General features: G+C 37.9%; 1 protein-coding gene across 1 annotated transcript in view; it reads left to right on the top strand.

Moving 5' to 3' along the window:
* hoe1 (hoepel1) overlaps window positions 1–16,053 on the top strand; it is a 230,577-nt gene that overhangs the window by 80,771 nt on the left and 133,753 nt on the right. Inside the window, exon 5 of the mRNA XM_067142918.2 lies at window positions 6,560–6,719. Coding sequence (XP_066999019.2) covers window positions 6,560–6,719 — 160 coding nt within the window. The remainder of the gene's footprint in view (window positions 1–6,559; window positions 6,720–16,053) is intronic.

Genomic DNA, 16,053 nt, shown 5'->3' with positions numbered 1-16,053 from the left:
ATTTATGTTCAACCAATATGCATACCCTACCATGTCACAAAATTAAAAAGGATAAGTTGACATAGGTAGGTGTGTTTTAAAATGTAATACGTTAGGTTTTGAGTGTAAGAAAGTAAATCGGAAATGAGAAACTATGCAATTATATTACATTGTTTAATACTAAAATGAGCTCTGAGTGAGAAACTTGTTAAAAGGCAAAAATTCAGTAAATTGCGCTATAATGGAATTTGACTTTTCAAACGTTGACTGGTTTGCTATCAAATTTTATTCTACTTTTGCCTTAGTTATTTCATTTAAAATAGGATAGTCTATAAGGGTGGGAGGAAGGGGGTGGGAAGGACATGGTTTGCTCAGAATCTTCTCGGTGTCGAATGCACAAAGGCCTTCTTGAAGCATGCTAATGTTGCCTCCAGTTACTTTGGAGAATATAGAGGTCAGAGGTCAGCTCAGTCTGTGTGGAAATTTTTCATCAATTTCCAACCTAATCCAGAAAAAGTCCCACCCAAAAAGTCGTATAAACTATGACAAAATAGTCGTATGATGCTGGGAAGAAACGTGATCAATAGAAATATCAAGCATGCAAGACTAGTATGTCATGTGCATGAGTGGGGTTGGAAAGCTACTGCTAACATACATCTTGTACAAGGCTGAGCATTTGTGAAATAAGTGGCAAGGAGGTGGCCCACCACCCAGCACCATACACAATAGAAACAATAGCAGATGGTTTGATATCCTAGTTTTTGAAGACTGGTTCTTCACTGGCACTGCCATGTTTGAAATGGCGAGATGGAACCTGTTACGATTGGGAGCAATTCATTAAATCGTGTCTGTCAGTGATAAAAAGTGAGAAACACACTTTGTTCTTCTCGCCAGATAGCACGAAGGTTACCCAACCACTAGATGTGTGCTTTATTTTTTGGACCCCTTAAAAAGGCATGGAGGGATGCTTTGATAAACTGGAAGAAATGTGTACATGGCCCTTTCCTACTCTTCAGGCAACTCTGGATATGATAGAAACTTTAAAAAAAGGTTTAGTGAAGACATGGCTTCCACAGCACTGGATTAATTTGTTGATCCACGGTCGTTAACACTTGTTTACACATGAAAAAATTATAACGTAGTTATAACCTTGTTAATTTCATGTACTTTTTAGAAACTTCGTCTTATCTTCTCCAGATAAGTGTCAATGTTATTGTCTTATATTGGTCCTACTCTATTTTTGCAGTCACAGTATAACAGAGTAAGTATATAAAACTTACCTAATTTTCTTGCTGGTGGTCTCGCATAAATTGACGTTACACGTGTTGACGGGGTTTCCCCGCCATGGTGAATTTTGCTGCAAGTAGGCTTATCACTCCTAGCTGTTATTGATGTTATTGTTGTTACCTCTATGAAGATATTTTAGTGTATTACAGAATACTTCGGTATGACCTGCATTCCACAGAACTAAAAGTTTTACTTCGTAGCATATTTTAGTTGTACAAATATTATAAATGAAACTGCAAAAACATTTGAAAAAGAACTATCGCCACTTATTCATCACCATCAATCTTCAGTGCAGTGCTTACAGGTTGTTGTATGCTCCCTGCAGATAGGATGGTTGCAAGTCTGGCATCTCGTTTTGGTTTTCAGATTCTTTTTTGGTGGACAGTAGCAAGGGTGCTCAAGCCTGTGGGTGGGGGGGAGGGAATCCCCTCCCCCCCTAGCTCTCAGGGCAAGGCAAATATCCAATGTAGTCAGGTGGTTTTCTTTCAACAAAATGATTTAAAAGTTGGTATTATGTAGAAGTGGTAGTACCACCCCCCCACCAACTGGCAGGGGATACAGTGGGTGTTATTCTACTGTGGAATAAAAGTCTCCATTCATCATATAAAATGTTAAAATATACTACATACCCGCAGGTCGAGGCACCCCCCTACAAACTGCCATAAGGGCGCCCATGGACAGCAGAAGCACCTAGCCTCTTGCTGCCATTCATCTGATTCTCCCTCACCATTCCTCTCTTCCTTTGGAAACAAATTTTTCACATAATCGTGGCTTCATTGTATTTGAAATGTAGAACTCGTACAGCTGGAACTTGGTGATTAGCTACTAGTGACTTCCCCAGTGTATACAAAGTCTTTCCTGGTGACCGCTTTCAGAGTACTATCTCTGAAAATGAGCAACGAATTTATGCCTGCAATATTCATCATAAAAAAGAATATGGCTAACGGCCACCTATTTGCCACCCTAGATACAGTATATTTCTTCTGTAGTGGTTTGTGGTTGTAGAAAGTAACTATCTCTGGCTTATCAGCATCTCCGCTTGATTCATCAACCTTGCCGTTGTCATGCATAGTAGACAGCAACAAAACTTTGTTCGCTTTCAGCTTGTAGGAAACAATGGTAGACATGGTGGAAAATCCCAAAATGGAACTAGGACACTTCCTGTCTTTGCTCTCTTTACTAAAAATAATGGAGCTCTTTCTTAGCTTTTCGTGTTGTTCCAACAAGAGTAAGATTTCTCTGTAAAAGACTTTCTGCAAGGGCAATTGACGTGAAAAAATGATCGCATGTCACACTGCGGCCGCTGTTATTCAAGTGATTGACGAGCTGGTGCGCCAAGGCTCTACGTCTTTGTCAGAGGAATATAGCTCCACGGAGTGGTTCCATCTTTTTCCAAGTAAGTCGGTGTCTGAACTTGAACTACGCCTTCATCACTAGATAAACTGTCACTAGTCGGTCCAGGATTATTTCTAAGATCTTCTGAATCACTTTGATTGGAATCTACTCGCTGAAGTGCCAGAGGAATTTCATGCTCATTATCAGTCGGTACTCATTGAAGCACTCAAGTCCGAATATTCTAATTCATCGAAATTTTCTTGTGCATTGTTGCTTTTTCTCGAAGTCCATGGTCTACCAAACAATAAACAAATGCAAACAAAGCAGAGAACACAAAATGCTAGCAGTTACACTTGCAGGTGGTGAATCCCTGCTCCAAACAATGAAAAAATTCACTCCTGAAGAGATCATCCAGAGAACTACATTCCTTCCCTGCACGAACTGAGAGGGCACAGAATGTCCTAAAGTGCCATGGCTTCACATGTCGCACAACTGCAGAAATAGAAAATTTCCTATCTGGCGGAGATTCCCCGCCGGCACGTGTAACCAAGTGTTAAAGGGTTAACAGAAACATTGGATACAAATGAAAACGCTCTGGTCGACCAGTTTTGAGATTGTGTTCTCAACCTCTTTACGGCACCGGCAGTATCACCAAAAACCCACTGTTGCAAACAATGTCCCTCCAGGAAAATCTATAGTATGTGGTCTCTTTGGCAATGTTGTAGTTGCTGTGGAAAACCAGCACAAAATTCAATGTGGAATATCAAGCAGAAATTTCAGATGAGTTACTAAATGACAATTCTTGCATTTCCACACTTACCGGTACTGTAATATTTTGTTCTAGTGAACGATGATTGTGTGGAAACAGGAATCTGAGACAAAGTAGTAAAATTCCTATGCTTGGACATTGGAAGCAAGAACATGTTTGTGTTTCAGAGCAGTGAAGAGGACAATACTGGAATTGAAGGACTAGATTGCTAAAATTCTACTGGCAGTAAAGGAGAGAATAATTTTTAATAAAGACATTTTATTTTTTATAGATGTCCACCATTCAAACCTAATTACACTGGAATGTGAACAATTGCAGTTATGTTTTGATGTATAAATAAAGGATCCCTGTGGTATTTGATATCTATTTTTTGGGAACTGTTTGTCCAAATTAACTGAAATGAAATGGCGTATGGCTTTTAGTGCCGGGAGTGTCGGAGGACATGTTCGGCTCGCCAGGTGCAGGTCGTTTGATTTGACATCCGTAGGCAACCTGCACGTTGTGGCGAGGATGAAATGATACACCCAGCCCCCGTCCAAGCGAAATTAACCAAATGATGGTTAAAATTCCCGACCCTGTCGGGAACCGAACCCGGTACCCCTGTGACCAAAGGCCAGCATGCTAACCATTTAGCCATGAAGCCGGACTCTAAATTAACTTTCCGAGTGGGATGAACATGGAAGAATGGGGTAACTTTTTGTAAGACTATGGTGCACTATTAACTTAAATCTCCTGGTGTTCGTTATGTTTAATATGTAAGTAGCTGAAGAAAATAAAGAAAATATTATTTGCAGCTAGGTTTTCACATCCCAACTTTCATACCTGAATGCACACCTACTGTACATTAGTGATGGGCAACGCTCTCGCTCGAGACTGACGTCGCAGATCTTGACTCTCGCGAGAATCCCGAGTCCGATCCTCCTGTAGTGCAAGCTGTGCTACGTACCAGTAACTACGACTGTAAACTTGATAGTTATCAGCAATTCTCACATGGAAACGTGTGTGACGATAAATTGTTAAAATCCTATGAAAGCACTGCATGTTGAACTATGAGCTCCTTACCATTAACAAAAGTGAATACAGAATGCTAGTATCTAAAAATGTTCACGAGTTATGTCAGGTGGACTTCTCAGCTGAATAACCCATATAAGTTGTTGATAATTGTTATTAGGATGTAATCCTACCTGGATGCCTCACAATCGTTGACGGCAGGGTAGTTTCTTGTGATTCAGACCGGGCCGGAGGTGTTCTGTGACGATTCCTCTTGATATTATGCGTTTGTTAGTGCCGGATCATCCCAGAAGTACTTCTGCCGATGTATTTTACTTTTTTTCAATAAGCAACACAGTGGGCTGTGCTATGTGACATCTCTTCAAAATAAGACATCCACGACGTACGTTGCGTTTCGGACATCGTCTTCAAGTTGTCGCGTACAATTAGACACAGTTCACATTGCACCGTCGTATATCGAAGTACCTACCTAATTATGACGGGAATACTCTATAGCAGTTTGGATTGCACATTCCACTCATGCGTAATGGTGGCTGCATATGCAGCAAGGCGTATCTTGCCTCGTCTCGAGTTCGAATAATGCACGCCTCTAGTATCCAGTTACGTGTACCTACAGTAGCTGTCAGGTTCTGTACTTAAACCACTCATTCGTGTACCTACCAGTGCATACAAAGCTCGAATGCGTATCCTACATAATTGTTATACTGCGTCAAAATAGACCTCGGTATGAATGAACGCCCTAGTCGCTTGTTGACACATATTTACGAGAATGAGAAGGCCCGTGGTTGGCTGTTCGCATATTCGGAACAAACAACATTCAGCTCCGATTACCTGCAGGCCTACGACACGCTGCTCATCGCACGTTGTGGGGACAACGCTCTCGAGATTTCTCGAAATAATGCCTGCGCTAATCTTGAGAAATCTCGAGACCTCGTCTCAGACTGCCCATCACTACTGTACATTATCGGGTACCTATAGCTAAGTTCAAAGTAACTTTACTGCACTGACTTCCTCATTGGATTGCTAGAAAATACAGTAAGATTCTTCGGAAAAAATGCAAGAAGTGTGCTTGAATACAAATACACTAAGAGGCGAGATTTCCACATAATGAAAGTCATATGTCCATGAGAAACTTATATTTAGAAATCACCTGTTCCCTGTCTAGTGCAATATTGGGTGTATTAAAACCTCATGTTTGTGTGAACATAAGGAGATTTACCAAAGGAAATTAAAATGTGTTAACCTAATGTTAACTTGCCTCGCTTATTACCAAACTTTTTATTACCAGTAAATATTTGTGAAATTTGAGTGTAAATCTTTCGAGAATGTAATTTTCCTTTGCACTTTTTTATTCTTGGCTTAAGAGAAACAACCAATTTGCACATTCTTAAGTCAGTTTCACCCTCGTTAGTATTTACAAAAATGCAGTCAAAAAGTTCAACTGGAAAAATAGATTAAATTTCATTTCATGTTCTTTGTACCCAATATTAAAAGCCCTATATTATTACAGTTGGAATTCTTGCAAACTACTTTATATACCTACATGCTACACCTTTGATTGCAAGATTATTTTTATATGCAAGTCCAAATGTTAAGCAGGTATAGTGTATGACAACCAATATGCTTAAGCAACAAAAATGTAGCATGAAAGGCTAACATTTTGCGGAGCAGCAATCTATAAAACATATAAAATTACTCATGGTCAAGCATATGTATTAATCAATGGATATAACTTGTAATTTGCATAAGATAAAGTAGTGAGAAGTTTTAAATTGGATAAAACAAATGAGAAAGCAATGAATTGTATACCGTACGTTTTGGATCTGCACAATGATGTGGAATATTTTAAAATAGACTTAAAATTACTCAAAGATAATATAGTAATAAAAAGATAATCTGCTTGTGTCTTTCTGTATATATTTGGGAGTTATCTTTTGTCATGAATGAAGATAAAGAAATCAAATGTTCAAAAGTTTCTATAGAAAGATATCTTACAGAAGATATTTTGTCTGTAGGAGTGCAAAACTTTTTTCCTAACATCATTTTATATTTAAGCTGAATTTCCCACATTTCCTTTGTCTCAAAGCTTAAGTGGAAAAAAATGCACAATTCTTAACGTGCATTTTAAGAGTTACGAATCAAATCTTTTTTGCAATAATTTGTTATATTTTCTTTCAGTTGTCAGCAATCACCAAAAAATGGTGCTCTTTCTCCAGTTGCTGAAGAAACTCCAGATCTGGAGGATGGCATAGAAAGGACAGAAGAGAAAAAGAAAGGATATACCTGGTGTCTTTGGCTGAAAGTATTCATCATTATTATGGTGTGGTTTGGCTTCACGGTGAGAATTTGTCCAGTTATTAAACACACCCATGTACAGGTGAATTCAGGTAACATGTGAACAATCAAAGTTTCTGGAAGAATGGTACTTCAATAACTATTATCTAAAAATCATTTGTCTTGCTTTTTGTTTACTAATTTTTCAGTAGATATTAGCTGGTTGTTTTGATATATCCTGTAGCCTGAAATTTCACAAGTCTCCTTCATTATAGGGACAAGCATTGATCAGAACAGTAGCCAAATGTTCACTTCATGGGAAATTGACCTTTTGAATATGGCAATTCATTAGCTCATTTATTGGCCAGCTGGGATTTTTAATTCAAATGACCTCTGAATGTCTGTGAAAGTTCAACATGTACTTCTCAAAATAGTTGGAGCATCAATAAAACTAATATACTTACATTCTACCAGTTTGATGGTGCACCAAATAGTCATCTGGGGGTTTGTTAGTCATTCACTCGGGAAAGCGCTCGAATTATAAAGTCCAGATGCTCGCCTCTCAGGTTGTAGTTTGACCTGATGGACACCAGGCAGATTATGAAGGTCTTTCCCTTCTTCCCAGTCATATTCCCTTACAAACAATTCAAGAATGAACATAAGCATGTGTAAAGGTGAAAAAACTTGTTAAAATAAGAAAACAGATGTATGGAAGACTTGGAACTGCTTTCCTTACTTACTGAAATTAAGATAGTGGGATATAATTATTATTACAGCCTGGGAGGGCGTTTAATTTCAACAATTTTCTGTTCAAGAAAAAGGGTTTGACAACAGTGAAAAAATTGATGCCTATTGTCTCTGAACAATAAAACATCGTGGTCTGATAGGTTCAAGAAATTGACTCCTAGCTTGCATCTCACTGTCGAACACCACTCCAGTCTTCAAAACACTTCATTTTAAAACAAATCTCTATTACAATTAAGTTATGATTCCCATTGTCACATTATAAACATAAACAAATGTCAAATTATAATTGTTTCAAATATACATACATACAAGCATACATGCATGCATGCATACATACATTATCATTATAGACTGTTATGCCTTTCAGCATTCAGTCTGCAAGCCTCTAAGAATTTACTAAACGTCGCCACAATCCTCGATTTGCAACTAGTGTTGTGGCCTCATTTAGTTCTATACCTCTTATCTTTAAATCATTAGAAACAGAGTCTAACCATCGTCGTCTTGGTCTCCCTCTAATTCTCTTACCCTCCATAAGAGTCCATTATTCTCCTAGGTAACCTATCCTCCATTCGCCTCACATGACTCCACCACCCAAGCCGGTTTATGCGTACAGCTTCATCCATTGAGTTCATTCCTAAATTAGCCTTTATCTCCTCATTCCAAGTACCCTCCTGCCATTGTTCCCACCTGTTCGTACCAACAATCATTCTTGCTACTTTCATGTCTGTTACTTCTAACTTATGAATAAGATATCCCGAGTCCACCCAGCTTTCGCTCCCATAAAGCAAAGTTGGTCTGAAAACAAACCGATGTAAAGATAGTTTCGTCTGGGAGCTGACTTTCTTCTTACAGAATACTGCTGAACGCAACTGCGAGCTCACTGCATTAGCTTTACGACACCTTGATTCAATCTCACTTACTGTATTACCATCCTGGGAGAACACACAACCTAAATACTTGAAATTATCAACCTGTTCTAGCTTTGTATCAGCAATCTGACATTCAATTCTGTTGAATTTCTTACCTACTGACATCAATTAAGTCTTAGAGAGGCTAATTTTCATACCATACTCATTGCACCTATTTTAAAGTTCCAAGATATTAGACTGCAGGCTTTCGGCACAGTCTGCCATTAAAACCAAGTAGTCAGCATAGCCCAAACTGCTTACTACATTTCCACCTAACTGAATCCCTCCCTGCCATTTTATACCTTTCAGCAGATGATCCATGTAAACTGCGAACAGCAAAGGTGAAAAATTACAGCCTTGTCTAACTCCTAAGTACCCTGAACCAAGAACTCATTCTACCATCAATTCTCACTGAAGCCCAATTGTCAAAATAAATGCCTTTGATTTTAATAATCTACCTTTAATTCCATAGTCCCCCAGTACAGCGAACATCTTTTCCCTTGGTACCCTGTCATATGCTTTCTCTAGATCTACGAAACATAAACACAACTGCCTATTCCTCTCGTAGCATTTTTCAATTACCTGGCGCATACTGAAAATCTGATCCTGACAGCCCCTCTGTGGTCTGAAACCACACTGGTTTTCATCCAACTTCCTCTCAACTGATCGCACCCTCCCTTCCAAGATGCCAGTGAATACTTTGCCTGGTATACTAATCAATGAGATACCTCGATAGTTGTTGCAATCCTTCCTGTTCCCTTATAGATAGGTGCAATTACTGCTTTTGTCCAATCTGAAGGTACCTTACCAACACTCCATGCTAATTTTACTACTCTATGAAGCCATTTCATCCCTGCCTTACCACTATAATCACCATTTCAGGTCTAATTTCATCTATTCCTGCTGCCTTATGACAATGGAGTTTATTTACTATCCTTTCCACTTCCTCAAGCATAATTTCACCAACATCATTTTCCTCCTCCCCATGAGCTTGACTGTTTGCAACACCACCATGATAATTTCCTTTTACATTGAAAAGATGTTCAAAATATTCCCTCCACCTCTCCAGTGATTCCCTGGGATCTATTAGTTCACCTGAATTACTCAACACTGTTCATTTCCTTTTTCCCTCCCTTCCTAAGATTCTTTATTACTGTCCAGAAAGGTTTCCCTGCTGCTTGACCTAGCCTTTCCAGGTTATTACCAAAATCTTCCCATGACTTGTTTTTGGATTCCACAACTATTTGTTTTGCTCTGTTTCTTTCATCTACGTACAAATTCCTGTCTGCCTCGGCCCTTGTTTGGAGCCATTTCTGATAAGCCTTCTTTTTACGTTTACAAGCTGCTCTCACTTCATCATTCCACCAAGATGTTCGCCTTTTCCCATCTTTACACACAGTTGTTCCTAGGCATTCCCTTGCTGTTTCTACTACAGCATCCCTGTATGCCACCCATTCACTTTCTATACCCTGAACCTGCTTACTGTCTACTGTTCGAAATTTCTCACTAATCATATCCATGTACTTCTGTCTAATTTCCTCGTCCTGGAGATTTTCTACCCTTATTCGTTTGCAGACAGATTTCACTTTCTCTACCCTAGGCCTAGAGATACTTAGTTCACTACAGATCAGATAGTGGTCTGTATCATCGAAAAATCCGCAAAAAACTCGTACATTCCTAACAGATTTCCTGAATTCAAAGTCTGTTAAGATAGTCTATTATGGATCTGGTTCTCCTTGCCTCCCATGTGTAGCAGTGAATAGCCTTATGCTTGAATGTATTCGTAATAGCTAAACCCATACTAACACAGAAGTCCAGCAAACGCTTCCCATTCCCATTAGCTTCCATATCTTCCCCACATTCACCAATCACCCTTTCGTATCCCTCAGTTCTATTCCCAACTCTCGCATTGAAATCGCCCATTAGCACTATTCTATCCTTGCTGTTGACCCTGACCACGATGTCACTCAATGCTTCATAAAACTTGTCAACTTCATCCTCATCTGCACCCTCACATGGTGAATACACGGACACAATTCTTGTCCTAATTCCTCCCACATAGGAATGCTAAAATGTTTTCATGTAATTGATCTGCCTGGTGGCCATCAGGTCAAACTACAACCTGAGAGGCGAGCATTGATTTCATGTAATTTACATCATACAGGTGTATATTTATATAATTAGATTAGATTGTCTGCAGTTTGCCTAAGTGGACATAATTCATCCCTTAATTGTTCTTACTACTCAGTTTCACAAGAAAATATTTATAGATTATAAAATACTAAATCATTACTACCATGAGTAGATAAAATGCACCTCATGCCTGACATAATCAATGTTGATTTCCTGAAACACGAACATGTAACCAAAATATCAGACTTGACCTTCCACTTGTCATTGAAGCTGAAAATGAATCACAATACCCTGGATGCAAATAAGGGATAGTAAATGCCCTTTTCAGATGATCCACCTAAAATGAAGCTACTAAGAGATTACACGCGCCCGCACTCTCGCACAAATTATGTGATATAGGATAATCGGGGCCTTCCTCTAAAAATCTTAATCATCCTCTTCGTACTGCCATTCATTAAGATTCTAGCAAAGAACAAGATTATCTTTGCCAATCATCGTACAAGTTTTTCCTGCTAATTAGATGACCCCAATATATCATCCTATGTGCGTTAGTTATGTGTCGATAACCTTTACAATATTTCTAACCCCAAATAGTACATGTGCGTATTTCTTGTAAAGATCTACGCTTGCTAATCATATTATTCCCCGAGTGATTCTGGTCAGTGGTTAAGAGAAGTTACTCTCAAGATTCTACTTTTATAAACATATTAAGAGGCTGTGTTCACTCTTATGATTCTTACACTTCATTCGAACAGTAAGTTCCAAAATTTTCTAGTACTCATTCATAAGTCATTTAATACTATTTGCATTAATTCATTTTATATTTCAATTTTAAATCTTGCAAATGTTGAGACAGAGTACACATCATGGAAGTCGCACCTCCCTGATATTCAATCAAGAATTTATTTTTATAAGACTTTATGCACCAACCTACTGCTGAGGAGTTCTACGTTGCCTAAATATATCCTCAAATATTATAATCTCACTGTGTACTTAGCCTGCTTCCTTGTCAACTCATACTTGTAGCATTGCATTAAAAGGACCTATTCTCACTGTATTTATCACTTACAAAGATTTCAGTTGCCTCATATATTCATTTATCATTTACTAGCAGAAGTACCCGTTCTTCGTACCAGTTATCAGAAACTGGCTTTAGTTACTCACACTATCAGTGTGACTGACTTCATTAGATATTTATATCACTGGTGTATTTACTTAAGTACGTAGAAATTATTTGTCATGTTTGGAATTATAGTGTCTTCGTTTTTTCTTCATGGGGTCTCTAAATATTAGTTACTAATTAGTGTCGACCTCTAAGATCTTTTGCTGCCATGTTCTTCCTTCATTCCCACCTAGGTATACCTGGTCCCTTCATAAAGCTGCAGGTTTAGTGTAAGTATACCTCTGCTAGATAGTACCACAAATATAAATATTATTATATGTATTTGTTTGATCCGACATAACTATTACAAATGATCAAGGAAATACGCGATGCATAAAAGAAACTACTATAATTATCGAGAATTATAATTCTCAGGGCTTGTCACTCATGTTGCACATCATATCATGAATGAGTATAAATGTTTCATGGTTATAATGAACATAAAAGTGGACCAAAATATCAGCACTAATAACGTCAGTGATCCTACTACTCCATGATTTGATAGAAAATAGTTTAAACTATAGGTAACAGACTCCGCAAAATGCTGAAACCAAAGCCAGTACGTAAAAACAGAGGCCCGTCGGCAACCGCTGGTCGCTGTACTATGGAGATCTCCGGGGTTATTATTTTTATACTTCACTCCCTATCCATCCCCACCCAAAAGAGTGCTATGAGCATCTTGCACAACAATTTATATTTTCAGATAGTAAGTCATATATGTATCAATTTTGGTTGGCAGCTATGCCCAAACGTACATGCAAAATCTAGCTGCTATAGAATCCTGGAGCTGACGTTGCCATGGGTACGGCCGTTAGTTTCTTTATCCGATTCCTAGAGCAGGGGTAGTGTGGTTCCAATATCTCCATAATGGTTGGTTTTAGAGCTTTATAACATGGTTTTCGGGCCCGAAGAGTTTACAGAGTTTACAGAGTTTTGTTCTTTGCGTCAAGGGGCTTAAAATCAGCTTTGTCTCGTCCTTGTACGACAAATTCGATTTTGCCTAGTTTATCCTATTTTAATATTTTTATATCTCCCCCAGTCGCCCCCTCCCCCCGCTCGAATTGTTTTGAAAATAAAATGCAGCCCATGTTACTGGCAATGTAGCTTTCTATAGGTGTAATTTTTTAAATCGGTTCAGTAGTTTTTGAGTCAATCCGTTGCAAACAAATATATAAATTTTTCCTCTCTAATATTAGTATAGAAGTATAGATTACATCTCTACACACACGGTTACCATCAGGAAGGACATCCAGCCGTAAAACAGGGTCAAATCCATATTTACGACAGTTCGCACCCGCAACCCCACAGGTGTGGGTAAAGCGATAGAAGATACTCATTTTAAAAATTCACCCGCTTTCTTATTCTTATCACCCCTTAAGCGTATTTTCCAAAAAGTGTTCATTTTAAAGGTGATTCCAAGTACCAATTTTAAAGTCTGTAACATCTTCATTTTTTGAGATATATGTATCCTTGTATAAATAATTCAACTCCTTCCTCACTTCTTTAAACACACACACACACACACACACACACACACACACATCCTCTTAAGTGGATTATCTGAAAACGAATATTTGTGATCTTTTATTTTTAAAGGGGATTCAGTTCCATAAGCTGATGACAGAAGGTTCCTCCTCCTCCTCTTCTTACACTTTTGAGTCAGGCATATAATGCACAAATTCCTCCCAAATTTAACAATCTGGTAGCAAAATCTCATGGTGTCAATTAATGAAAGCCTCTTGTTACGGAAAGGGTAGCTAGGGTAGCAAGTTTACATACCAAAGAATGAGTTTTGGTATGAAATTCCACAAATTATGCAAATTATGATCACTGTTAGTATGCAACGCCCCTAATAAGTATAAGTAAATGACTATTGTCATAGGGACGAGCACTTACAAATAAATATCAGCAGAGCAAAAAAATAAGATAAGACAGTAAAACATACCCAAGGAAATAGACAAGAGGAAGCATGTAGGGACCAGGAGCCTACCCATATGAGAGAGGACGGGATCAGGAAATTGCTTAGCAAACACATCAAGAAATGACACCAGAAATATTCAAAGATTTAAAATGAAATATAATAAATAAACCTTTTTACACTACAATTTAAACCTTTGGATAAAATTTAAATAAACTGAGAAAAATATTGAACTTACAATTAGCACCCAGCATTTAGGGTAAAATAAATATTCAGAAAACCAACAAATAATATAAGTAGAAAGAAATTCATTTCTAATAAATAAAATCATTCATTTCTTTACAAACAACCATTTTTATATACCTATATACTGATGCATCAGGAAAACTACATAGGTACCATGGTACGCACATGTTTGACGTATTCTAAAATTAAATGAAACTTTAACATTTAAGCCCAAAAGGGGGAGAAAGGGGTTAGCAAATCGAGGACTGTGACAGCACCCAGTTTAAGTAAATGGCCCACACCAAACCCAGATACGAGGGCAGCACAACGGAACGTGACAGTCAAATCAAGCCACAATTACGAACATGTTACAATCACAAGCTCACACGGCACGGTTTAAAAGAAATATATCCCAAGTTACAATAAATTTTCTATCACCAAACCGTGGTAAACAAACGTAAACATGAGCCACAGTAACATCAGGAAAAAGCACGAACAGATCACTTAGCTTAACCCAGAACACAATATAGAACCAACAGATTCAGAAGAAATCAATACATCTTATTTATGGAGTACAATACACGATAGTCATCGCGGCAGGCACAATGCACACTCCCTTCACAATAATGATGTTACATAACTGTCAGGCACGAAGAGAGAATAGTACCCACACAATAAGATAAGGTACCATCCTTTTCTCCAGGGCTGTCCAACCCTCGACCTACTAAACGTTACTTGTATTGTTGAAAATAACATTTATACGATATTACACCAACAATAGTGATATTTAATTTAAAGCCCTCAAAGGGAAAAAAATAACTAAACCAGACTCGACTCAAGTATTCACTAAGAAAATTAAGCATAATTCAACTTACCAAAGGTGAATAATAATAATAATAATAATAATAATAATAATAATAATAATAATAATAATAATAATAATAATAATAATAATAATAATAATAATAATAATAATATTAATGTAAATAAAATATTAAAGATAATTATAGAGAGATGTAGGTGCAGTGTTAGGTCAAAATATGGGCACAGGATAGCCAAAACATGCGACAAGCCGAAACACGAATATACGCCAACAATACAACACGTAAGAAAACAAAATGCCAAGGTTTAACGAAAAGCGGCACATGCATACAGGCATCACAAGGAAAATCACAAGCAAAAACACCGAAAGGTTAAGCCCGAGCGAAGAGTGTGACAAATTTAAAACAAGGACACGACAAAAATTTTCAAAACATTATCTTAGCACAAGAATGGCCTACAGTTACATACCGCACATACACTTGGAGCAGAACACGGCATCATTAAAACTTAGATGTCTACAATGTTCATATTCCACACCAATTCGAATATCACACACACACACACAGTAAAATAATATTAATTGAAATAATGCATTTAAAATATTTACAAGTAAGCCTTATGCCAAGATAAACTCACCTCGTAGTTTGACCTAACATTATCACTCCACAAGTACAAATAAAACTACCTACATATTTACAAATTAACACACATATTATAAACCCCCAAAAAAACTTAAACTCCCATCACATGATGTGGTTTTTTGTTTATCATCCAACACCAGTTGGAGTACACATCGTTCTGGTAAGTCTCTGCAGCCATCATTGCCACCACCAACTTCCAAGACTTCCTGCGCAAAAATGCAGCGCTTCTAAGTTCCCCGCTACGAGCGACACACGGAAGACTAGATACGCGCCCTGGCGAGCAACTGTCACATCACACTCTGTAGTACTACATCCAATCTGATAGATAATGTAGCAGTCCCTGTAGCTGGCCTACAGTGCAATTACACATTTAGAAACTACAACACACAGAGGCGGCACTTAGTAGTTAAGCGTCCAAGTTGCTAGGGCAGATATAATCAAAGTTCACGAAATACAAAGTCTTTCTTACTTTAATACTTAAATACAGTAGAACTCCAGCCTCACATGAATGTGGTAATATAATAGTTCAACACGGTTACTAGGCTGGGAACCCAAGGTCCATAACAGAGAGAAATAATTACAAGTGTCAAAAATACACACAATTTAAATAACTGTCCAATAACAGTAGATGGTCCAAGTATATGACACAATAAGAGTTTATTTTTAATAACGCCACAAGTACTAGATGTTATTATAAGGAAAGATCTTTATTGGGGTAATCATATAAATGGGATGGTAAGTATTGGCTATGGATCTGTCTGTGCACATGGTTATGAGCATATTTAGTGGTGGTAAGGATGTAAAGGAGAGGGCATATGTCTCTGGTAAGACCCCAATTAGAG

The sequence above is a fragment of the Anabrus simplex genome, chromosome 1, assembly GCF_040414725.1.
Source record: "Anabrus simplex isolate iqAnaSimp1 chromosome 1, ASM4041472v1, whole genome shotgun sequence".
In the NCBI taxonomy this organism is placed as follows: Eukaryota; Metazoa; Arthropoda; class Insecta; order Orthoptera; family Tettigoniidae; genus Anabrus; species Anabrus simplex.
The sequence above is the reverse complement of the archived record's forward strand: the minus strand, read 5'-3'. Positions and strand labels throughout refer to the sequence as shown.